Source organism: Dendropsophus ebraccatus, unplaced genomic scaffold (assembly GCF_027789765.1).
Source record: "Dendropsophus ebraccatus isolate aDenEbr1 unplaced genomic scaffold, aDenEbr1.pat pat_scaffold_601_ctg1, whole genome shotgun sequence".
Classification (NCBI taxonomy): domain Eukaryota; kingdom Metazoa; phylum Chordata; class Amphibia; order Anura; family Hylidae; genus Dendropsophus; species Dendropsophus ebraccatus.
Window position 1 is genome coordinate 33,570 of NW_027210200.1, and position 27,175 is coordinate 60,744.

At 43.9% G+C, this 27,175-nt stretch overlaps 1 protein-coding gene across 1 annotated transcript in view; it reads right to left on the reverse strand.

The window, feature by feature from the left end:
• Nucleotides 1–302: 302 nt before the first annotated feature.
• The window catches only part of LOC138777657 (fatty-acid amide hydrolase 2-like), a 34,479-nt gene continuing 7,606 nt past the window's right edge, over nt 303–27,175 (reverse strand). Inside the window, exons 4-5 of the mRNA XM_069956321.1 lie at nt 16,842–17,036; nt 303–791 (exon numbers count right to left, since the gene is read on the reverse strand). Of these exons, the coding sequence (XP_069812422.1) occupies nt 616–791; nt 16,842–17,036 (371 nt within the window). The 3' untranslated portion in view covers nt 303–615. The remainder of the gene's footprint in view (nt 792–16,841; nt 17,037–27,175) is intronic.

Sequence of the window (27,175 nt, forward strand, 5' to 3'; positions counted from 1 at the left end):
TGGGATACAGCCATAGGCTGTATCCCAGTTTTCCAGGCGGTCCTCCCGCTGTATCCACCCTCTCCACGGAGCCGCCAGACAGCGGGAATTATTGCAGAGAGTTTGGGTTCGTACGAACCCGAACCGAAGCAGGGTTGGACCATCCCTAGTACTTATAATCACTTGCTATATTTAACTCTTTTGTTACTATCAGTTTTATTCACTTCACTTGCCAATGATTTGGAAGTTTACCTGTCATAAGGTCTGCTGCCCCAATCAACTATAAAATAAAGAGGAATTCACAGCCGACTGAATCAGCTGACTTTGTGACCGATATACTTTAATGGTACGATCAGTGTATGTACAAACATAATAATTTTGTGTAATGTTGGTTTTTACTAGAAATATTCTCCACTGCAGGTTGTGTCCACTTGTCCATCACTAAAAATTAGAATCAGGAGTTATATAGTCTTCATTAGTTTCTTAATAATTTCCAAATGACATTTATATTTTAGGGTTTCCTATTAAAACCAATGTTGAAAAAATTATAGAACACAACGGTATCTAAAAATTAAAATACTTTTGACAAGTGTGAATATCCATTTTCGGTAAGAACATAAGGTTTTATCCAATACGTCAGATGCTTCCTGGTGGTGTCCAACCACCTAGTGATTTCTCCAGATGCTGTGCGAGTGCCAGAGTTAGATGGTCATTGTATGGAGAAGAAACAATTTGTATGCCTAAAGGCAGTCCACCTTCACTGAGCCCCAAAGGGCACTGAGTAACTGGAAGTCCTAGAACATTAAATATACCTGAGGGGGAAGGGAGGAATAAGAAAATATTACATTAGTAGTGTAACAAATGAAAAAGATAGTATTGCAAAATGCTGAAAGTTGGCAAATTAAGGTAAATTCTTATTGGTATCAGAAACCATGGCAATATGTGCCTAACTCACACACAAGACTAGGTACAATCTCTTGCAAGACTATAGAGAGACTGAGCTCCACACTGAGCATCAAAAGTGATATAACAGCAGCGCTATATATAATCTGTGTGTGATCACAAGCAGTGTAGTCCTCCACCGCAGGCGGTATCTTCAGGCCCTGCCTTCTATTGCTGTCAATAATTCTGGAGGTAGGCAGGGAGGCAGGACCTAAAAATACAGCCAGCGGCCTAGCACCGGAGAGCATCCGGATTACAAGAAGCGCTGATGGCAAGTATACATTGCTTGTGATCTGGAAACTGAATGACAGCACAAATATATACATGTACATGCTGACAATTTCCCTTTATTGTTATCGGCCATGCATAACCCTGTTTACACAAGAAGATGTGTGGCCGATGATGATAAATTTTGTAGCATACTCTAAAGACACGATCAGCCAAGGATCAGGAGTTTGCCCTGTCCTCAGCTTATCGCTGTAATTATTGGCCACAGGAGCCTAGCCTACGTAAAAGGCCCTTTAAACCCACAAAATACATGTGATTCCCATTTTAAACTTTACAGAAACAATTGTTTAAGAGGTCTGGCTGCATGTTTAAATGGCGCTTGCTTGCTTGCAGACTTTCAAAAGGGCAATCAGGATCAGTGTTTGCAGTAAACCAAAATGCTTATTTCATGACCCATAAAACCAGTGAGTACATCACCACAATCATCTCCCATCTGTGGCAACGCATTTCTAGTACTAGAAGTACCATTATACATGGCTGATGAACATTCAACCGATCCAGGGTTTTTATTCCTACCCATCCATGACGTAATCCTGTGGTGTTACATCAAACATTTCATAATATTAGGATATGTTAAAAACATTGCATTCCCCGTCTTAAATAAAGGCAATGTGTAATAATCATATAGACACATAATAATGCATATCAGCTTACACATTGTCTAAGGTCAATAGCGGAGGAGAAGCTCTTGATGTAAATGCAGGCCTTTAGGGATGCTAGTATCTACTGTAGTTGGAATGTCCAGAATGCTTTCCTATCTTGCAATCTGCATATCCTGTTCCCCCCTCTAGATGGCACTGTGACTCTTTCAAAGGCAAAAGCTTGAATGTGTTCTATAGGTGTCTCTCAATGCTGACAGGCCCCCAAGAGGTTTCTGGTCTCACTAGACATATTTTAGATCACAAGCCATACAGTGATTGAAATAAACAACATATGTACAGTTTTAATAAAAAAAATGGCAACAGTACATATGTTTACATCAATTACTGTACGGCTTGTGATCTAAAATATGTTGGCTGTACAACAAGGAAACAGAGTTGGAATACTACATCTTTAAGAAATGAGACACAGTGAGATAAAAAAAAAACCTCTCAGTGGCCTCTTAACATTTCTTAAAGAGACATTAGGGCTCTATAGAACACTTTAAAAACTTTTGATTTAGGATGAGTCACAGTGCCATCTAGAGGAGGGGGGGGGGGGCTGGGTAGGAGATAGCAAGATAGGGAAGCATTATAGATAGTCCAACTGGATATTAGCATCCCCAAAGGCCTGATATGCATTATGTGTCTATATGATTATTACTATGCAACGCAGTGGATAACTAGAAAAGACACTGGCACTACTTCGTAGCAAGGCTCTCAGGAGATGGCAGAAACTTAGGGGGACATTTATTAAGTCCGGCGTTTTTTACTCCGGACTTATAAATGTCCCCGCATCTCCGGCGCTACGGGGATTTATGTAGAGGCGGACTGCCTCTACATAAATCCCGTGCGCTCTGGTGCGCACCGCCGAAAACCTACGCCAGCTGAAGACTGGAGTAGGTTTTCGGCGTATCAGTTCCGCCCCCTTCACACCCCCTCCCCGCCCCCGCCGGCGGAAAGTGCCGATTTGCGAATATTTCATTTGCAAATCGGCCATTTGCGAATAAAATATTGCGCAAATCGGCAATTTCCGCCAAAAAACCCCGGACCGCACGATGATACATGTCCCCCTCAATGTGTATTGGACTGGTAACTTTTTTGCTGTGGAGGTGCTCACAAATATTGTAAACAAACATGCAATTGTAGAAACAAAGCTGAGGGGGGAGCCATCTATACAGGGGGGGGGGGGATACAGGGGGGAGCCATCTATAGGGGGGATACAGGGGGGAGCCATCTATACAGGGGGGGGATACAGGGGGGAGCCATCTATAAGGGGGTAATACAGGGGGGAGCCATCTATAAGGGGGTAATACAGGGGGGAGCCATCTATAAGGGGGTAATACAGGGGGAGCCATCTATAAGGGGGTAATACAGGGGGAGCCATCTATAAGGGGGTAATACAGGGGGGAGCCATGTATAAGGGGGTAATACAGGGGGAGCCATCTATAAGGGGGTAATACAGGGGGAGCCATCTATACGGGGGTAATACGGGGGGGAGCCATCTATAAGGGGCTAATACAGATGTGCAGTGTGTAGAGAGATGAGGATAGTGACAGAGTGTGGAGCCTAATATGTCTGTCTGGCAGATTCTGTGGATTCGTGGCTCGGAGAAGTTCTCATAACGGCACAGGGCAAATGGAAAAGAAGATGAAAAGGGAAGAACTCCGATCAGAGAAGACGTCCCATGTGAGTCACTTGATGTATCTGCACTGTAATGTATATGGTGTACAGAACCTGTGTAGAGCTGGGTACCTCTATATGACTGGATGAGGTGATAGTGATCTGTGTACAGTGGATTAGTCAGTAGTAGCGGTGGTGTTAGTCAGTATGCTGTGGTAATATTTGTTGCTTGTTATCTGGCATATATATAGAGAAGGGCAAAACAACATGTCTCATATAGACAGAGGAGCAACAACATGACTATTATATTATATATGAACCATGCTGTTTCCCTGTATTCTGTATACAGGGAAACAAAATGGTTCATATATAATATAATAGTCATGTTGTTGCCCCTCTGTATATATAAGACATGTTGTTTTGCCCTTCTCTATATATAAGCCATGTTGTTTCCCTGTATATTGTATTATACAGTATACATACAGGGAAACAACATGGTTCTCATATATAATAGTCATGTTGTTGCCCCTCTGTATATATGAGACATGTTGTTTTGCCCTTCTCTATATATAAGCCATGTTGTTTCCCTGTATATTGTATTATACAGTATACATACAGGGAGACAACATGGTTCTCATATATTATAGTCATGTTGCTGCCCCTCTGTATATATGAGACATGTTGTTTCCCTGTATATTGTATTATACAGTATACATAAAGGCAGACAACATGGTTCTCATATATAATAGTCATGTTGTTGCCCCTCTGTATATATGAGACATGTTGCACTGGTGTGACAATAAACCCTGCAGATTGCTGTTGGAAGTGCTGTCTCCATTGCGTTTTTTGGATACTTTGAAGCCAACCTGGTCTGGTTTGGTGAGGCATGCACGCACGGTTATTTTTTTGTTTTTGTGCTGCTGAAAGACTGTGTTGTCTTTTTTTAAAAACAATAAATTAAAGTTTATGTTAACAATAATTTGTATTTTTTATTGTACGTAATTGTACTGGCCAGGGGCGGGGTTGCAAAGATTGGGTGTGGCCCAATTCGCACCTCTGCCCAGGGGCCCATAATGCTGTTAAGACGGCCCTGCTCGTTAGTATGAACTGTTACAACAGTTTCATGTGCATGTGTGCTTCATCAGACCAAGCGCACACGATGAAGCGCGCATTCGCGTCAAACGGCTGTAACAGTTTGTACTGACGAGTGTCTAGTGGCCCCACCTGAGATGAGATGTCCTGCCAACTTTTAAAGTTTTTACCAGGAATAAAGAATTTGCATTGGTGAGTGCCCTCAGCTTTGCTTCTACAATTTCATATATGATTATTGCACATTGCCTTTGATGTTAATGCAATGTTTTTAACATATCCTGACTTTAATTTTATGAAATGTTTGATGTAACACCACAGGATTACACCATGATGTTTCTTAGGGGGGGATAACTAGGAAATAAAACCCTGGGTTATGTTTGTGAGCCATGAGTACTATTAGTACTAGAAATGCGTTCATCCAGTCCCAAGGTGATTGTGGGGATATACTCACTGGTTTTTTGGGTCAAAAAGATTTGGGTTTACTATAAACTGTGATCCTAATTACTTTGGGAAAGTTCATACAGACACGCGATTGGAGTTGAGGATCATGCGTAGCAGAGCCACAGAAGTGGTGAGCTGGCTTCACACAAGGCTCAGTGACGCTGGTTTTATACATAATTTATTAAAATAATTTAAACATCTAATTTTTATACTCGTGCAGAGGTATTTCTACAGGAAGGGGAAGACTTTAGGCCATAGCTATTGCGAATGCTGTTTTATCCAGATACCCCAATCTGACACTGGAGGCAAGCATTTTTTTTATTTTTCTGTTCCCATGCTGCTGACCTTGTTTGACATTACTTTCACGTGGTGTCCTCAACACAGACAGGAGTACAGTGGAAAGTGACAGCAGTGTATAGACACTGCTGTCACTTTTCACTGTACTCCTGTCTGTGTTGAGGACACCACTAGAAAGTAATGTCAAACAAGGTCAGCAGCACTGGAACAGAAAAATTAAAAAAAATGCATGCCTTCAGTGTCAGATTGGGGTATCTGGGGCCCACCAATGAAGAACCAGTGAGAAGCAAACATGTCAGTCAGTGTTAGTGCAGGTTCCAAAGCTGGGGGCCCACCTCAGGATCCACCGGTCCTCTGGTGGGCCAGTCCGACACTGCTTGCTTCATCACACTGGACCCAAGGGGGGAAATTTATTAAAAGGCAAAAATGCAATGGGGGCGGAGCCTAGCAGTGCTCGTAGCAGGACGCACGCTTGAGAGCTCCTGCTCAAAATAACACCGTGAGCCCGATTCACAAGCTCCACCACAACATACCGACCGGGTAACAAGAAAACCGGCGCTGTGGAGAAGCACTGAGGCAACTCGGGAGAAGAACGCATCCTACTCCTACCTTGAGACCTGGACCTCGATTTTGGCGGCGCTCCTGGCCAGCGCACCAGAGCGGTGATCCACTTCATCGACTCAGCCGCAAACAAACTGTAAGTGCCAGCAGCACATTAAACACCTTTCATCTAAGCAGAACACTAGGTATGAAGAAAGATCTGCTGGGAGACTGAACGGCAAGGAGACTGTGTAGGAGCTGGGAAGCAGTATGACACAGCATAACTGACAGGCGCCATATTGGTGTACAGTCACAGACACAGCACCAGCTCTTAATAGCAAAAGAACTCCACACTTGTGAATTGGGGACATCATAGCTTGTCCACTGCCTTTGATTAAATAAGAAGGTCTCCATACTCTCCCCCCCCCCAGAGACCAAAACTACACTGGGTTAAATAAGCCCCTACCCACCCTGTTTCACCACTATTAACCCCTGGCGTGCTGGTGGCCGACAACCAGGACTAAACATCAACTAAATCATCCCTCCTTGTATCAGAGAACTCACACAGCAGAGGAAGTATAAAAAGTCTGGAAATTGCAACTATTCTCAGTTACTTGGAGGACATACCACATACTTGGCTGCTAAAGAAACCACACTGAAAGAGAAGCCATATTCATTGCTTATCCCCTCGCTTGAATCAGAGATCTCACACAGAAGAGGGAGAAATATATACAATCTGAAAGTTGCATTTACTCCCAGTTATCTAGTGCAGCGTTTCCCAACCGGGGTGCCGCGGCACACTGGTGTGCCGGGAGAACCCGCCAGAGGTGCCGTGGGATCCCGGTGGGAAATGTGCGCTGTCTCTTTAAGCATCCCGAGAAGCTGCGGCCGCGCAGCTTCTCGGGATGCACGGATCACTTTCATGTTCCGCCCGCACTATGAGCTGGCGGAACATCAAAGTAAGCAGAATATAGGAGCAGGAAGTGTCAGCGTCCTGCTCCTATATTCACTCCCATAGGCCGCCAGCACTTCATACCAGCAGCCTATGGGAGGCCGGGACGTGACCTCTCCGGCAGGTGTGATGATGTGACGTCATCACGCCTGCCGGAAGTCCCGTCCCCGCGGCTCACAAGATGGAGCCCGAAGAGGAGGAGAGCTGCTTCCTGCAGCCACAGCACGGATTAGGTGAGTAGGATGTTTTTTTTTTTTAAAGGGGCAGAGCAGGGGGCAATATTAGTATATGGGGGCACCTCTGGGGGCATTATTATCTCATGGGGGCACCTCTGGGGGCATTATTAGTATATGGGGGTACCTCTGGGGGCATTATTAGTATATGGGGCACCTCTGGGGGCATTATTAGTATATGGGGGCACCTCTGGGGGCATTATTATCTCATGGCAGCACCTCTGGGGGCATTATTAGTATATGGGGCACCTCTAGGGGCATTTTTAGTATATGGGGGTACCTCTGGGGGCATTATTAGTATATGGGGGCACCTCTGGGGGCATTATTAGTTCATGGGGGCACCTCTGGGGGCATTATTAGTATATGGGGGCAACTCTGGGGGCATTATTAGTTCATGGGGGCACCTCTGGGGGAATTATTAGCTCATGGGGGCACCTCTGGGGGAATTATTAGTTCATGGGGGCACCTCTGGGGGCATTATTAGCTCATGGGGGCACCTCTGGGGGCATTATTAGTATATGGAGGCCACCCCTGGGGCATTAGTTCATGGGGGCACCTCTGGGGGCATTATTAGTATATGGGGGCACCTCTGGGGGCATTATTAGTATATGGGGGCACCTCTGGGGGCATTATTAGTATATGGGGGCACCTCTGGGGGCATTATTAGTATATGGAGGCCCCCCCCTGGGGCATTATTAGTTCATGGGGGCACCTCTGGGGGCATTATTGGTATATGGAGGCCACCCCTGGGGCATTATTAGTTCATGGGGGCACCTTTGGGGGCATTATTAGTATATGGGGGCACCTCTGGGGGCATTATTAGCTCATGGGGGCACCTCTGGGGGCATTATTAGTACATAGAGGCCACCCCTGGGGCATTATTAGTATATGGGGGCACCTCTAGTGGCATTATTAGTTCATGGGGGCACCTCTGGAGGCATAATTAGTTCATAAGGGCACCTCTGGGGGCATTATTAGTTTATGGGGGCACCTCTGGGGGCATTATTAGTTCATAGGGGGCACCTCTGGGGGCATTATTAGTTCATGGATGCTCCTCTGGTGACATTATTACTCATGGGAGCACCTCTGGGGACATTATTAGTTCATGGGGGCACCTCTGGGGGCATTATTAGTTTATGGGGGCATTATTAGATCATGGGGGCATTATTAGTTCATGGGGGCCACCTCTGGGGGCATTATTAGTTCATGGGGGCACCTCTGGGGACATTATTAGTTCATGGGGGCACAGTGGGGGATCCTACATACAGGGGGCATCCCACATTCCTACTCGCTTTACTGCACATAACACCAAACAGCGCAGTTACTTTGGGAGCTGACAGGAGGGACAAAGGAAAGGAAGTTGCTATAAATGTGCGGAGCCTAAATTGTTTGTCTCGCAGGTTCTGAAGAGATGAAAAGTAGCTGGAAGAAATCATCATGGCGGATGGAGAGGAAAAGGGAAAGTGACTCCTCAGATCAAAGAAGACGTCACCTGTGAGTCACTGTATGACGGTTTTCTTATTTTGTAGAACATTATTTAGTAGGGGTGCCCCGAGGAAATTTTTTTTTCCAAGGTGTGCCCCAAGGTGGAAACGGTTGGGAAGCACTGACCTAAACGATGCTTTCCTAATGCTGGAAGATCAAGAAAATAGAAGCCAACGTAAAAACATCCGCATCAGAGGTCTCCCAGAATCTATCGCACATGAAGCTCTTCCTTCTACAGCTATAAGTATATTCACTAACCTTTTAGGCGAGGAAAGAGCTTTATCTGTTGTTATAGAAAGAATACACATAGCCCTCCATCCCAAACCGGGAATTGATGACCCACCTAGAGATGTCATATGTGGCCTCCTCAGCTACGTGGACACAGCTGCACTCCTTAAAGCTGCGAGAGAAGCTGACGACATTATTCATGAAAATTGTCCAATACAATTCTTCCAAGACCTAGCGGCAAGCACCTTAGCAAAGAGAAAGATTCTTAAACCCCTCACGGATAAACTAAGAGAAAAGAGAATACCCTTTCGCTGGCTTTTCCCATTTGGTATCCTAGTGTCCTCCAATGGGAGACAACTGGTTGTACGACGACCCGCTGATCTTGATAACATCTGGGAAAGACTTGATATTCCAAAACTGCCAGCTAATGAAGATTGGTCCGTCCCTAAGAAGTCAAAATCTCCAAGGACGAGGAAATCGTCTATCACTTAAAACTGGACTTCGCAAGTATTCTAAAACATAATGTCTTCTTGATATCTCTGAGTTCTATGTTTCACTAATAAGTTTTTCTAGTATACATTGTTCATAACAATAGCCAATGATTAGATGCTAAGTATTAACAATTCGGGCTAATGTTACATTCTATATTATGCTTTTCATACTGTGAGCTCTAAACAGATGATGAGCCTTCTTGTTTATTGTAGTTTATTGCTGAAAATTATGTATGTTAACTTTTGGGATTCTACTTCCAAAATAGTTGTTACGGATGTTAATGTACGCCGTTGTTACCAGTTAGTTTTCCCTGTGTACCACAAATCAGACATAGTCCCTCACTATGCAAACACCACATTCTCTTAGTACGACATGTTATGGCGACACTTAACATAACTTCATGGAATGTTAGAGGCCCTTAATACTCCACAGAAGAGAAGTCAAATCTTTACACTACTCAAGTGACTGTCCCCTGTAGAGACATTGATATCCTTACTTACATCAGTGTATATCTATGTATGAGATCTCTCCTCATATCAGTGTATATGTATGTATGAGATCCCTCCTCACATCAGTGTATATGTATGTATGATATCCTTACTTACATCAGTGTATATCTATGTATGAGATCTCTCCTCATATTAGTGTATATGTATGAGATCTTTCGTTATATCAGTGTATATATATGTATGAGATCTCTCCTTATATAAGTGTATATGTATGTATGATATCCCTGCTTACATCAGTGTTCTCTGTGTATGAGATCTCTCCTCGTATATCTCTGTGTATGAGATCTGCTATTTCTTGTATATCATAGCTGTTTCTCTTCTGCTTCTGTGAAGTTACATATATACCACCTTCTCCTGGTAGTTCTCTGGTTGTGTATTATCACTATGATGTACTGACATATGTTTCTTTTACAGATATCAGGCCTTTCCAGTGAAGCCTCCTGGTAAAGGATCGATAGGTCTAAGCCCTGCTGTGTACTATGGACCTATAGACTATGTGTAATGGTGGAGGGGGAAGAGGAAAAGGCCAATCTATTCAATACATTCTTAATAATGTAAATCCTCCTATAAATCTCACCTGCCTAACACAAGAAGAAGTGGGGAGACGCCTTAAAAACATTAAAATCCATAAGTCACCGGGCAAAGAAGGTATCCATCCTAGAGTTTTGCAAGAATTAAATACTGTGTTAGACAGACTGTTATTCCTAATATTTAAGGCTATGTTCACACTACATAAGTTTACGGCCGTAGCGCGTTCTGTGAATAAGCGGCCGGAGATTTACGTAGTTTGCGTACAATGGAAATTATACGATGTACGGCTGCACAGTTCACACTACGTACGAACTTACGCCAGGATCGTACGCGGCGCCGTAAAAAATTAACCAGACCATTGTTTGAGGACGAAAATGCCGTAACTTACGCCCGTAGCGTAACATGCGGTCCCGTACGTAGTGGTGATTTCTTCATTTTTCCACTTTTCTTTGCCGATCCAAAAGGTTCTGTGGGGTGTCCGGGGCTAGGCGAAGATTTCCAAGTAAAAGACGTAGACGTAGGGCGCTCGGGAAGCGTAAGTAGACTACAGGCGTAAGTTCGCGGTCCGTACGTAGCCGGCCGCAACTTGCATAAATCCCCGGCCGGAGTTTAACACGTATATGTCAGGCCGCGAAAATATGCGGCCGGACATATACGTAGTGTGAACATAGCCTCAAGATTCTATTACGACAAGTATTGTTCCACAGGACTGGCGCATAGCTAATGTGGTACCAATATTCAAAAAGGGGTCAAAGAGTGATCATGGAAACTACAGGCCCGTAAGTCTAACATCTATAGTAGGTAAAGTATTTGAAGGGTTTGTAAGAGATGCTATACTGGAGTACCTTAATGAAAATAATCTTATGACGCAGCACCAGCATGGATTTATGAGGAATCGGTCCTGTCAGACTAATCTGATCGGCTTCTATGAAGAGGTGAGTTATAGACTGGACATGGGGGAGGCTGTGGATGTTGTGTATCTGGACTTTTCAAAGGCATTTGATACTGTGCCGCATGAAAGGTTGGTCTACAAAATGAAGATGCTGGGACTTCGGGAAAACGTATGCAAATGGGTAAGTAACTGGTTGTGTGATAGAAAACAGAGGGTGGCCATTGATGGAACATATTCAGATTGGGTTTTAGTTACTAGTGGGGTACCACAGGGGTCAGTTTTGGGTCCACTTTTTAATATTTTTATTAATGATCTTGTAGAGGGGCTACAGAGTAGAATCTCCATTTTTGCAGATGATACTAAACTGGGTAGAGTAATCAGCACAGAGGAGGATAATATCATATTACAGAGGGATTTGGAGAAGCTAGAGGCTTGGGCAGTAAAACGGCAAATGAAGTTTAATGTGGATAAATGTAAGGTTATGCACTTGGGCCGTAGAAATAATAAGTACAGTTATGTGCTTAATAATAAAACACTGGGTAAAACTACTTCCGAAAAGGACCTGGGGGTATTGGTGGACAGTAAACTCAACTTTAGTGATCAATGCCAGGCAGGAGCTGCCAAGGCTAATAAAATAATGGGATGCATCAAAAGAGGTATAGATGCTAAAGATAAGAACCTAGTTTTGCCTCTTTATAAATCCCTGGTTAGACCACACATGGGATATTGTGTACAGTTTTGGGCACCAGTATATAAGAAGGACACAGCTGAACTGGAGCGGGTGCAGAGGAGGGCCACAAAGGTCATTAAGGGAATGGGTGGGTTACAGTACCAAGACAGGTTATCAAGCTTGGGGTTATTTATGGTAGAAAAAAGACGTCTTAGGGGCGATCTGATCACAATGTACAAATATATGAAAGGACAGTACAGAGATCTTTGTAGTGGTCTTTTTACTCCTAGATCTGTAACCATGACAAGGGGGCATCCTCTATGTCTAGAGGAAAGAAGATTTCATCATCAGCATCGACGCGGGTTCTTTACTGTACGAGTGGTAAGACTGTGGAACTCTCTGCCACATGATGTGGTAATGGCCGATTCATTAAATAAGTTTAAGGGAGGCCTTGATGCGTTTCTTGAACAATATAATATTACAAGTTATGGGCATTAGATTTCCGGTGATACATTGATCCAGGGATTATTCTGGTTTCCCTAGGTTGAACCCGATGGACTCTAGTCTTCTTTCAACCTTATTTACTATGTTACTATGTGATATGTGTCTATAGCTGGCTCCTACATTCACTATTATCTGCTGATCTCTTCTATAGTCCAGAATAATATCTGTTTATTGGGAATGTTTCCTTTGTCCCTTGCAGATCCGGTCTCTGAGCAGTGCTGGTCGTCTCACAGGAGCACAAGATGTACAAAGTCTTCATCCTCATCAAATGTCAGAATTGTTTCATGAAACTTTTGCTGCAAGGGGTCTCCGGTCAAAACGGTGATGTATTCATGATTTATCTCATTGCTGCTGATCTGCTACTAGTTTCATCCACTATTCCCTGTGTTGGGAGGTCGGGGAGCCTTCTCCTGTGTGTCTCAGCCTAAACATAGGGAGAAAATTCTAGATGGGTTCCATAATATGTCTCCTCTGTTCTTCTGTAGAAGTCTCTATGCTTTTATGATGACATTCATACATTGCTGTACACTCCTTACATCCACACCTCAGGGAGCACACATGGCTTATTCTTCACTGTCTAAGCAGTGTTTGTCATCTGCAGGTCTGATCTCGTCCTTGCTTGGTCTCCGGTCCTGTATACCATTATGAAGCTGTGACGGCAGTCCTCCAGGTCCTTGGTGTGGTGATGTATACCCTTATCAATTGGCTGTTATGATGGTAGTCCTCCAGGTCCTTGGTGTGGTGATGTATACTCTCATCAATTGGCTGTTATGATGGTAGTCCTCCAGGTCCTTGGTGTGGTGATGTATACCCTTATGAAGTCGCCATTATGGTGATGGCTGCTCTCCAGGTCCTTGGAGTGATCCTGTATTGATGATCGGCCATTTTCAGGCAGATTCAACAGGGAAGCTTCATGGATTTGGCCTCAAACATTCTAATTTTACTACAAGAAAGCCTCTACCATCAGATGGCAGGCCACTCTTCGAGAATTGGAAATGAGAATCTATCCTCTCTACCATAACGACCTTCATCATCTCAATTCTTCTGCCACAGATACAGGTACCTCAGAAATCTCCAACAGGAAATCCTCCCATACTGGTATCAGATTCCTTCTGGTTATAGAGAGGCTGAACGCTAATAGTGGAGCAGGCCTTCCCTACGACTGAATGAGAAGATCTCCACAAAGACCTCTATTACTGTACCCTGATGTCTGTGCTCAAGATGGGGGAACTGGCAGATGCATGGACTCTGCCTATAATGCAGTGGATTGTCCATGTGATCTGAGATGTTGGTTGCTTTTTGCTATGTCATGTTAGGTTGAAACATCTGTACCTGGGAAACAGATGTGACAGGAGCCAGTGATCCAACCTCTGTGAGCTGTGACAGGAGCCAGTGATCCAACCTCTGTGAGCTGTGACAGGAGCCAGTGATTTAACCTATGGGAGCTGTGGGAGGAACTGGTGATCCAACCTCTGGGAGCTGTGAGGCATCTGGACAATTCAGATTATCATAGGAAATTTGTTCCTGATCTACACAGACAACCTGACATCAGCCCTTACCATAAGGGGGTTATGGTCCAATGAAATGCATTCTACAGTATCAAGGCAATACATTAGAACTATGGAAGGAGATCTTCTGTAACAGCAGAGACTAAGACCATCAGAGTGGGTTCAACAGGAAATTGCAGAAGCTGCAGGATGCTAACCTACCAATGAGGCTGGTTATGGTGTTACCTAGGATTTCAAGCTGTTGCCAGCTTGAAAGCTAGTAGATAAATGACTTAAGAAGGTCCTTCAGTGTTTAGAGTGAATACCAGCTACGGTTACAGATGGTGCCGGTGGGAGTCTCGGGAAAATGTAAACATCATAGTCACTCCATTTCTGCACAAAGGCTTCCATTAGGATTACAGTACATCTCATGTACAAGTTTTCGTCACTGTACGATGGATGATGTTCACTATTCTGCCACTTACTAACAGATCCATTATAGTGATCAGAAATATGAAACAAGACCTTCTCTTTGCATCTTCCTCTTGTAAGAAGGTTCCCTGAGGCTTCACTGAAGTTTATTTAGATCTGGAAGAAGGTGTAGACTTTCTTCAAACAATGGACACCAGTTGCCAGATGGTGATGACCTAATAGTCTGTCCTTCATTGTATTCAGTGCAGAAGAGAAGAATATTCTTTTTCTCCTATTCCTGGCAGATTAAATATAAACTTCAATCCAATGAAGTCAAAAGGATGCTCTAATTGTGTCCAGAACTATGTTACTACTAGACAGGCTCCTTCTCTTGCCCAGAGGAGCCATTGAATTTTCAGTGATTACTGGAGGATGAGCGATTCTACCATCTCAACTAATGCAGCAGAACCTCTATTCCACCTCGCAGAGAGGGTGTAATTCTTCCAAGATGCCTGTACTATAACATTCTGCTCCAGGCGGTGAAGGGCTTGGTACTCAATTGTAGTTTTTAGGTATTCAGCTTATTTGCTAATGTCCTTCAATATTTACCCTCCCCTGGGTTTTAGCTATAAAAATCCCATCTGTGCTGCCTGAGGACGAAGAGGAAAGATAAAATTTGTCTTACCTGTAATTTTCCTTTACTCGAGTCTGAAGGCAGCACACATATACCCACCCAATGATCTATTTTTGGTGATTCGTCTATATGTAAAACATGTGAGAGCTGTGAGAGTGGGTTCTTATAGGCCATCAATTAAGCATGCTAATTTATTGATTGCTTTGCTAGTTTGCTTTTGCATGCTAATTTATTGATTGCTTTGCTAGGTGGACGGTCCTGGGGTGAAGTCTGGGGGATAGAATATCCCATCTGTGCCGCCTTCAGACTCGAGGAAAGGAAAATTACAGGTAAGACAAATTTTATCTATGCACACGGAGACAAGGGCTCAAAAATTATGACCGCTTTAATTAAACAAAGGAAAGAAAAATCCTTCATATATAAAATCACTAATGACAGCGATAAAATAGTAAAAGACACCACAAGTATAGCAAAAACCTTTTGTTCCTTTTATGAGAAACTATACAATATCCCCCAAACACAATCCCCCAAACACAAAGTGTCAACCCCAACTACAAATCACAATTATTGAAAGACTTCTTACAACAGATTAAACTCCCTAGTATATGTGAACATGACAAACTCTCACTTCTAGACTCAATCACATCAAATGAGTTAGATAAAGTATTTACCTCAATCCCTATGGGTAAGAGCCCAGGGCCGGACGCTCTATCTAAACCTTACTATAAAAAATTTAAAGACATACTTATCCCATAATTTACAAATCTTTGCAATGATATGCTAGCTAGAGGTAAATTCCCGAAACAGATGTTAGAGGCTTATATAGCAATACTGCCTAAAGAAGGAAAAGACCCCGCACAATGCAGGAGTTATAGACCCATCTCATTACTTAACGCGGATTTAAAGTGGTGGGCCAAACTTTTAGCCTTTAAGATGAAAAATTATACCCTACCTTACTACAGAAGAACAAACAGGATTTGTTATGGGCAGGGAAGGCAAATTTAATACATCTAGAGTACTCCCCGGAATCCATTACGCTAAGAGATCTAACATTCCCTTAATCCTTCTCGGCACAGATGCAGAGAAGGCTTTTGATAGAGTAGCTTGGGACTTTCTAATGGACACCTTGAAACTATTTGGGTTTCCTTCACAATTTATACCTGCTGTAATGTCACTCTATACTGTCCCCACCGCCAGAATTAGAGTAAACGACACACTATCGGACCCTTTCCTAATTAGAAATGGAATAAGACAGGGCTGTCCCCTATACTCCACTTTATTCGTCCTAACTATGGAAATTTTGTTGCAAAAAATTAAGCAAACACCTATCATTAAGGGAATTAGAGTTGGCCCCACTGTTCACACCACAGCTGCTTTTGCGGATGATTTACTGCTTTTCGTTACTGACCCCAAACAATCCCTCCCCACAATTCTTAAGATATTCAAAGACTATGGGACCCTCTCTAATTTTAAAGTAAATTAAAAACAGAATTAAAAAAAAAAAAAAGGTTTCAGTATCTTGTTCAAATCAGGCAGATATCATCCTATGATATAGAGCAAGCAACTGTAGAACGGGCCGGATGATCTTAATTTCTGATGAATTTGGATGCGGGTGCATCCGTGTGCGCCCGCATCCCAATTCACAGCTGCACACAATAAAGCATGCGGCCGGAGCCGCATGCTCCATTTTGTGAACTGACAGTTTCTCTGCGGCTGCAGAAAACTGTCATGTCAGGTTATTGCAGTGCCGCTAGCGATCCCGGCTGGAGTATATACTATAAGTATACACTCTGATCGGGATTCACTCAGCTGCAGCACAATGTAAGTAAAGTATTAATCACAGCTGTGTTGCAAATCGGCAACAACGCTCGTGATTGATACTTTACTTACGTTGTGTGAACATGGCATAAGAATGTAAAAATGTAGAAGTTACTACTCAGAATTTTATCAATCACTGTATAAATAAAACTGACCAGTATATGCAAAATTGAAAGGCACAGCAAGAGGCTCATTGTGCTTTGGGGCAATCTTGGAGTGTGAAGGATAAAGAAGAATTCCATTAAATCCCAGCAGTGAATTTATTTCTTCTTTAAGATTTTTGGCTTTCTGGATCATTTTTGCATTGCCTTCAGGGTTTAGGTGTGCAAATTTCTCAGCGATAGCAAGACCTGTACCGAAAGAAAAAAAATTTAGACAAACAACAAGAAAATTGTCACACTGGACTGCAGACCAGAAGTGTCTTTGTATCAGAGAAATGGAGCACCTGGTAAGCAAGGGGAGCAGGGCAGCTATTGTACTGGGAGGGGAGAATAGCAAAGTCACTGGAGTGTTCTTTTAAAAAGATACCGTCACTCGCTTTGTGTATAAGGACTTCTCTACACAGCTGTACAGCCTAAATTCTGCAGTTTTCATACCTTACTTTATTATAGATTTCTTGGTGCTTGGTCCAGTGAAAAATGCTTTTTATTGTTGGTGGATTGTGGCACCTGGGCAGGGCCTTATGCCCTCAGCGCCACTTGGCACTGCCCACAGCGCCACTGTAGACCCCGCCACTGTGGCATCTAGGCCCCACCCCCCTCTAGATCGGCCCATTCCAATGGCCATCGAGAGGGCGGGCCCAGACACAAGTGGCGGGGCATGGCCTAAGGTGGCACTGTGGGCAGGGCCAAGTGCCACAAAAGCCCTGCCCAGGTGCCACAATCTACCAATGATAAAAAGCATTTTTTACTGGACCAAGCACCAAAAAATCTATAATAAAGTATGAAAACTGCAGAATTTAGGCTTTACAGCTGTGTAGAGGAGTCCTCATACAGAAAGTGGGTGGCAGTGTCACTTCAAAGAGTAGATACCCAAAATCTAGTTTTTGTTTTGTTTATAATGTAATTTATGTGCTATAAAGTGATTTATTTTACCAAACAACTTTTTTTTATATTATTATAATTATTTCAGACTTTTTTTTAAATTATCTCAAAAAGGGATCAATATTTTAAAACTTTCATACCTAAGACGTAGTAATGTGTGGCAGGGATGGTAGACACAACACAGCCAAATTATTCCATTTCATCTACAGCGCTTAAAGAGTCACTGTCGTATTTTTTTTTTTTGCAGAAATCAATAGTCCAGGCGATTTTAAGAAACTTTGTAATTGGGTTTATTAGCCAAATCTGCCATTATCTGCATGTAAAAAGCCTTTTCCCAGGTCCCCCCCTCCTTCCTCTTTTTCATCCACTCTGAAAAATCTGAAAATTGTGACTTGTTGCAGGAGACGTACCCTGTCTGCTCTAGGGAGAGGGGAGGGGGGAGGAGGAAGGAGGGAGTTAGCCGGCAGCAGAAAGCAGATAACAGAGGATTACAGGCACAGAGCTGGGTGACAGCTGTAATCTGAGCTCAGACAGGTCACTGGTGACTGTCACAGAAGATTTCCCGTGAGGGATTTGTAGATTAACTCTTTGTTGTCCTGTTTTGGTCTTTTCTTTAGCTCTCTCCATAGGAGAACAATGAAGACAGGGGGGAGAGCTTCAAACTGCTTTTTCATGATAAAAATGCATTTTTCGGATAATAAACCCAATTACAAAGTTTCTTAAAATCGCCTGGACTATTGATTTCTGCAAAAAAAAAAATTCACGACAGTGACACTTTAAGTCAGAAAGCCATCATCGGTCCTTCTAGTAACTAATGCCAAAAAGGCCTTCGATAGGGTTGATTGTCAAAGATTATCTCGTAAATTAAAGTTTTCCAAGAACCTTTATATCTGGGCCACCTTTTCTCTTTATGACCAACCTCATGCTAGACTTAAATCAACTACACCATGTCTCCCTTCTTTAATATTACTAATGGCACTAGACAGGGATGCCCTCTGTCCCCTACACTATTCATTTTAGTAGTAGAAACTTTGTTTCAGAAAATTAGACTAATTCCTGAAGTGACAGATGTTCAGACAAGTAATAGGGAACTAAAAGTGTTAGCATTTGCAGACGACCTTTTGTTTCTCCTCTTAAACTGCCAGTCCTCACTGAACTTCCTTTCACAATGTATCCAACTTTAGGGTAAACTTTTCAAAGTCAGAGATTCTGAATCTGACAATTCTCCCCTCTGACCAGATCAGATAATTAATGCAGAACCACCTTTAACTGGACCCTTCACTCTGTCAAATACTTAAGAGTTAAAGGGGTAGTGCGGCGCTAAGAAATTATTCACAAAATAACACACATTACAAAGTTATACAACAGTTATGCTCAGCCAATCGCGGGTGAGCAGCCGATGACGTGGCAGAGGGGGAGGGGGGCGGCATCAGGGACGGCTGCAGCGATTTGACCGGCCTCCCGAAGATTACGTTGTTGACAGAAGATCGGGGACGGGGGACAACACGCGTCAGATATGTATGGTACACTACACTTCCAGGTCCACGTGCGGGGGTGGGGGGAAACGGGGAAGGGGGCGATTCACATACATAACATACATTACAAAGTTGTAAAACTTTGTAATGTCTGTTATTTTGTGAATAATTTTTTAGCGCCGCACTACCCCTTTAAGATGCCCAAGCTACTAACCGACCTAAATTAAATTAGAAGTCCAACAATTAGCATAATCTAACAATCAACTAATGCTTACATCTGTCCATCTGAAAAGGCTCCTGAATGCCCGCCGTAGGGCATTTTCTGCCAAGCTGTAATGAAGGATAGATTTAGTGAAGAGGTTTCTAAGGTTAATGCCTGTGTATTGGGAGCTCGTGTGCAGATAAGGAGTCAATAGATAGGTTGAATGCTAAGGGTGACAGGGGGCATACTTGACGAGTCTAAGGGCCCTACTACACGGGACAATTATTGTGCGAAAAATCGTTATAAAGTTCGAATTTAACCCCTTAAGGACAGAGCCTGAAATGGCCTTAATGACAGAGACAAATTTTATGAATATGACCAGTGTCACTTTATTCATTAATAACTTCGGGATGCTTTTACCTATCCAAACGATTCTGAGATTGTTTTCTCGTGACATATTGTACTTTACATTTCTGGTAAATTGGAGTCGATACTCATAACGAATCTTTATGAAAAAACCCAAAATAACGTGAAAAATTGTGAAAAAATGCATTTTTCAAACTTTGAAACCTTTCTGCTTATACAGAAAATGGTTATGCCATATAATTTATATATTAAATAGCATTAGCAACATGTCTACTTTATGTTGGCGGCATTTATTAAACTATATTTCATTTTTTTTTTAGACAATAGGAAGCTTAAAACATTAGCAGCAATTTTCCAAATTTTCTGTAAAATTTCAAAATCAGATATTTTTAGGGACCTGTTTAGGTTCAAAGTGTATTTGAGGGGCCTGTATGTTAGAAAGCCCCACAAAGCACCCCATTTCAGAAACTGCACCCCCCAAACTCAGCAAAAGCACATCCAGAAAGGTTTTTAACCCTTTAAGGGAGTGTGTAAGAAAAGCGAAGTGTGTAAGAAATTTGAAAATTTTTAATTTCTGTGCAGAGATTTTATTGTAATCCAATATCTTATAAAGATATTGGAATTTCAACACCTAGTGAATTTCAACACCTCCGTTATATTTGGTCATTTTTGACCGTACCACTTCAGGTTGGCAGAGGCTCTGGGGTGCCAAAACCTAAAAAACACCCCTAAAGGGACACCATTTAGAAAACTGCACCCCTCAAGGAATGTAACAAGGGGTGCGGTGAGCATTTGGACCCCACAGGTGCTTCGCAGATTTTCAGAACAATGTGGTGTAAAAAAGGAAAAATTCTATTTTTTACACTAAAATGTTGTTCTAGCATTCATTTTTCATTTTTACAGGGGGATAAAAGAAAAAAAAAAACACCAAACATGTAGCGCAGTTTCTCCCGAGTACAGAAATACCTCACATGTGGACATAAAGTGCCAAGCGGGCGCAAGACGAGCCTCCAAAGGGAAGGAGCGCCAATTGGCCTTTGCAAGCTGGATTTTACTAGAATGGATTTCAAGGGCCATGTCGCATTTACAGAGCCCTCGTGCTGCCAAAACAATGGAAACCCCCCACAAGTGACCCCATTCTGGAAACTACACCCCTCAAGGAATCTAACAAGGGGTTCAGTAAGCATATGGACCCCACTGGTGACGGGCACAAATGTGGAACAATAAGACGTGAAAAGGAAAAATTTCATTTTTTCACTTTCACGGCACAAATGTGGCCGTCATCAAGGGGTCCATATCCTCACTGCACCCTTGTTAGATTCCTTGAGGGGTGTAGTTTCCAGAATGGGGTCACTTGTGGGGGGTTTCCAGTGTTTTGGCAGCACAAGGGCTCTGTAAATGCGACATGGCGTTCATCATCCATTCTGGCCACATCCAGCCTGCAAAATCCAAATGGCGCTCTTTCCCTTCGGAGGCTTGCCCTGCGCCCACATGGCGCTTTATGTCCACATGTGGGGTATTTACGGACTCTGGGAATTGCTCTACACATTTTGTGGGTTTTTTTCTCTTTTAACCCCTTGTGAAAATAAAAAATTTAAGGCTAAACCAACATTATAGTGTAAAAAATGTAATATTTCATTTTCACGCCATATTGTTCCACATTTGTGCCCGTCACCAGTGGGGTCCATATGCTCACTACACCCCTTGTTACATTCCCTGAGGGGTGTAGTTTCCATAATGGGGTCACTTGTGGGGGGGTTCAACTGTCTTGGCAACACAGGAGCCTTTTAAATGCAACATGGCCCCTCGAAATCCATTCCAGCCAAATCCAGCCTCAAAAAGCCAAATGGCGCTCCTTCCCTTTGGAGGCTTACCCTGCACCCGCATGGCGCTTTATGTCCACATGTCGGGTATTTCCGTACTTAGGGGAAATTGCTCAACACACTTAGTGTTTTTTTTTTTATCTTTTAACCCCTTGTGAAAATGAAAAAATCAAGACAAGATCAATGATATAGTGTAAAAATTAAACATTTTTTACACTAAATGTTGGTCTAGCCTTGATTTTTTTCCTTTCCACAAGGGGTTAAAAAAGAAAGTGAACACAAAACGTGCAGGGTAATTTCCCCTGAGTACGAAAATACCCCACATGTGGATATAATGTGCCATATGGGCAGAGGGCAAGCCACCAAAGGGACAGAGCGCCATTTAGAGGCTTGAATGGAGGATGGAGGCCATGTCGCAATTAAAAAGCTCATGTGCTGCCAGGACAGTAGAAACCCCCCACAAGTGACCCCATTCTGGAAACTACACCCCATAAGGAATCCAAAAAGGGGTACAGTGAGCATATGGACCCCACTGGTGACGGGCACATAAGTGAAACATGTGCCATGAAAATAAAAAATACAATTTTTTCATTTTCACGGGCCAAATGTGGCCGTCACCAGGGGGCCATATCCCTACTGCCCCCCTCGTTAGATTCCTTATGGGGTGTAGTTTCCAGAATGGGGTCACTTGTGGGGGGTTTCTACTGTACTGGCCGCACAGAGGCTTTGTAATTGCATCATGGCATCCTCTAATGGGAACGGCGGCCATACCTACTTAGCTGGGGAAATGGACCATTCTAATTTATTTGGGGGTATTAGGCCAGTTTATAAGGTTGAAAATGACAGGTGTCCATCAAATTCAACCTGTGTTGATCCAGAGGAAGGCAAAAAACCCTTGTGAGGCAGACAACAGTAGCCTCATCACAGGGATAAAATTCCTTCCCGACTCCATAATGGCGATCAGAATAATCCCTGGATCAACGTGACCCCTGAAATAGGAATAAGGGACAGAATTTAGAAAATTTAGAACTCCAATGACGTGTGGTACGCCTTGAAGCGATCCAGTATGCAGAGGCCGGGGTGATCAGGACAGGTGTCACACTGGCGTCCTTCCTGATCCCCCTGTTACGCCACAGTCTGCACTTCTTCTGGGGTCTCCCTTTCTCCAGTGTGGGGGACGTCACCTGGAAAATGTTGCTCTGGTGCGATATGGGGTCCCACATATCCAGAAGCGCTGGGTCAGCTCCATGGCTGCTAAATATTAGGGCTTTATTACTACTTCTGATATTTACGGATCGTGCCGCAAGCTACAGTACCTCGGGCAGCGAGGGACCGGAGGGTGCTGGTATAAAAGTTATCCCCGTCCAGGTGGTAACCTTTATCCAGCAGTGGGAAGATCAGTTCCCGAACGATCTCCCCACTAACTCGGAGGATTGGGGGGGAGGCATCTGGGGGCTGGATTTGGGTGTCCCTTCCTTCATACACTCGAAGGCTGGGTTCACACTACGTATATTTCAGTCAGTATTGTGGTCTTAATAGCAACCAAAACCAGGAGTGGATTGAAAACACAGAAAGGATCTGTTCACACAATGGTGAAATTGAGTGGATGGCCGTCATATAACAGTAAATAACGGCCATTATTTCAATATAACAGCCGTTGTTTTAAAATAACAGCAAATATTTGCCATTAAATGACAGCCATCCACTCAATTTCAACATTATGTAAACAGATCCTTTCTGTGTTTTCAATCCACTCCTGGTTTTGGTTGCTATACAGCCTCAAATATACAGCCTCAAATATACGTAGTGTGAACCCAGCCTAAGGGTACGTGCACACTGCGGAATGGCGAAGGATAACCCTTTGTGCATTGGGTTTGTGTTCATTTTTTGGACAGACAACGGAATCCGCCCGTGCATAGAATGGAGTCTATGACACGGGTGGAGACGCGCGCCTCCATTAGTCCGCCGGCGGGTGCCAGCTGCGGAATGCACAAAGGGTTATCCTTCGCCATTCCGCAGTGTGCACGTACCCTGGATCTGTAAGTGTACCCTGAGGTACTCTCCCAGAGTTTTGGAGAATTTCACGCCATACCGTGATCTCTTATTGGGACGGTACTGGCGGAAAAGACGTGTCTGGGGGGGAGCGTACGCTACGCTACCCCCAGACACATCACTGGATGATGAGGATGAATGGAGGAAAGAAGCATCCCCCCATTCATCCTCACTGGCTGTTTCGGTGTCGGAGGCAATAATAACGTATGCCTCTCACGCCGAAATCTTTATACGGGGATTGGTATATGAGGTATGTAAATGTGTAGTGGTGTAGTGTAAAACTTTATTTCATGTAGTGTAGTGTAGTGTTTTTTTACGTGTTTTTTTGACTGTAAGAAAAAATATCCCTTCGCCAAGAAAGGAGCTGTTGATAAATGCCGCACTTATGTGCGGCACTTATCAGCAGACAGTGGCGGTAGGATATAGGGGGGAAAAACGCCCCTACGCCAAAAAGGAGGAGTTGCTGATCAGCGGCGCACTTTTGTGCGATGCTGATCAGCACTCAGCGGCGTTAGGGCGCAAAAAAAGAAAAAAAAAGTGGGAAAAAAATATATATATCTTTTAATCCAAAGCAACTGATCAGTGAATGATATTCACTGATCAGCCGCTAGCGGGCAGTAGAGCAACGCTGCCGGAGATTGCCGAGACCCGCCGAACCCGAGGACCCGAGCGTTTCCGAAGATTTCCGACGTCGGACGACCGAACCCGGAAGTGAAACGAAGAAGACGCGAGGACGACGCGGACCGCAGATCTTCGCTCCGGACGCCCAGTTCAGGTGAGTATGGTACACCTGCACCACACACACCTGTTCTGCACCCCTCAGCTACCTAGCTGAGGGGTGCAGAACTCGACAAAACAGTTTTTTTTACAGTTTGATCGCCATGATGGGCCGGCCGGTAGTGGCCGGCCTATCACGGCGATCGTGGGGGTGGCATCGGCGCCATCTTTCTTGGGGACACTAATGGCGATTGGTGCTATCTCGGAAAGCACCAATCGCCATTGCTTTCCGGGTCACCGATGACCCGGAAAGCTGTTTCAGCTGCTATATGCTGATCTGTATTGATCAGCATATAGCAGCGATCGTCGGCACGGGAGGGGTTAATCACCCCTCGTGCCGATGAGCAGAGATGGCCTGCTATACATTATAGCAGGCCATCTTCCCCGACCGCTGTGTGTGAGCACACAGCGACCAGAGAAACATCGGGCGTAAGTATACGCCCGTTTGCGTTAAAGCCCACCCTGCGGGGGCGTATACTTGCGTCCGATGTCGTTAAGGGGTTAAATAATAATCGTTCTCTGTAATTGCAAGCAACGATAGAAAATTGTTCTTATGTCGTTGATCGCTGATTTAGATCTGAACCTAAAATTATCCTTAAAGGGAACCATTTACCCCGTGGCCCCCGGCAGAAACTGACATACAGTGACATAAAGGTCAATATACTTACCACATCGCTCGGATCCCGTTGCTGACACGGAGAAATCGCCGATTCTTCTTCTCCCGCCCATTATGGTAATGAGCTGAGATGAGTCCAACGTCCATAGGCGCCGTTGTGATGGTCTCGTCACCTCTTCTGTGCCTGCGCGGTAAACAGGATACATGTTCGAGCGAATCAGCGCACGCGCAGTAAACAGTGAAGCTGCGGAGCGGCTTCAATTGTGAACTGCGCATGCGCCGAAAATGATTGTCACGGCGCCTGCGTGGGATCCGGCGAGAAGAAAGAAGACGAGGAGGACCCGGCGTCAATCAAGTGTCGGAGGCGGGGAGAAGGCTGGACTTCGGACCCGGCAGCGCTCATTACCATAATGGGCGCAAGAAGAAGAATCGTCGATTTCTCCGTGTCAACAACGGGATCCGGGACGGGACCGGGAGCGATGTGGTAAGTATATTGACCTTTATGTCACTGTATGTCAGTTTCTGCCGGGGGCCACGGGGTGAATGGTTCCCTGTAAATCCACATTCGTTCACTCAGGTTCTGCATTTTTTTCACTAATCGTTCAGTATTTTTTGTGTATGGCTGGGGAGGGGGTGGAAATAGAAGCCGCCGGTCACTTACCTCCCCTGGTCCAGCGCCGGCAACCGATCTCGCCGCCCCGTTCTCCCTTCCCGCTGCCGCTTCCTGGTCTGAGCTGCCTTGAGACGTGACGTCTCAAGCCGCAGCTCAGACCAGAAAGCGGCAGCGAAAGAACGGGGCGGCGCGATCAGGGACCCCGCGCTGGACCCATGGAGCTTCTATATCCACCCCCTCCCCGGCCATACACAAAAAATAACCCTGGCCTGGTGTACCCCTTTAAGTAGCAATGTAAATCCTTGTTTGTCAATGGGATGGAGGGTGCAATGAATAGCAAATATGTTTGGTGTAACTGGCACCTATCATTCGTCCTTGCAGTGGAGTTGTTCTGGGACGTGACCTCCGATGCTGACACGCGCCCTTGTGGGGATAATAGGTGTTCACACTGATAATAGGGGATAGCTGATTCTGTTATTCAAAAGGAGTGGCGGCCAGTACATTAGACGGGACCCCTTTACATTAAAACCCGAAAGTCTTTTTAGTTTTTTTTACTTAATACAGCATATTTTGTTGTAATTTAGCTAATTTTCATTAAAAAAAAGCAAAGCTGAAACGAAAATGTTTTATGTTGATGAATTTTTGCAAATTTGCCTGACTTGCTTCTTCTCTACAGCTAAACAATTGTTTAACTGTAGTAATTTGCAAAGTGAACTTCTGAGCGATTTGCTCATCTCTAGTCATACACAAAAAATTGACAGCAACAAAATTGACAGCAACAATTGTTTAACTGTAGTAATTCGCAAAGTGAACTTCTAAGCGATTTGCTCATGTCTAGTCATAACACAACCTAATCTCAATTGTGACAGTCTCTTCCGGTATTGCGACTTACAGCACCACATGTTAAACAAAAGAATGCTGCCTCTATATCAACCAAGATACAGCCTAATCTCCACTGTGACGCAGTCTCTTCTTGCATTACCACATACTGTGACTAACAACACAACTTGTTAAGCAAAAGAGCAAACTGCATTTATGTACACCGAGACACAACCATTAAAAGTGCGCAAACAAAAAAGTGTAAACCAAGATAGCAACACTCTCCTCCTGTACTTGTATCTGCTACACTACCTATCATCCAAGTGTGTGAATTACGCTTATACAAGCGACAATAAAGCTTCCCCTCTCACTCTACTTGCATGCCGGTGGCTGACAACTGGCTCTTATCCTTCATAACATCATCTAGTCGCACCAACAATCGACTTGCCTGTAACTGTCGAGGGGTATTTTTTTCACACAAAGGACTCAATGCTTTTGTCTGGAAGACTGCAGAGGGAACCGAGTCCTTGGTCAATTGGATTTAATTCTGGGGTGGTTCATTCTACACGGGTGCGTTTTAACTCTAAAAATGAGTTCAACTTCAGCCCAAACTACATTGCTGATCTAATTAACTAAGTAACACGATGCACACCAGGACTAATCTTCACTAGCCCTTCCGTCTTCTCAATACATGCGGATAGAC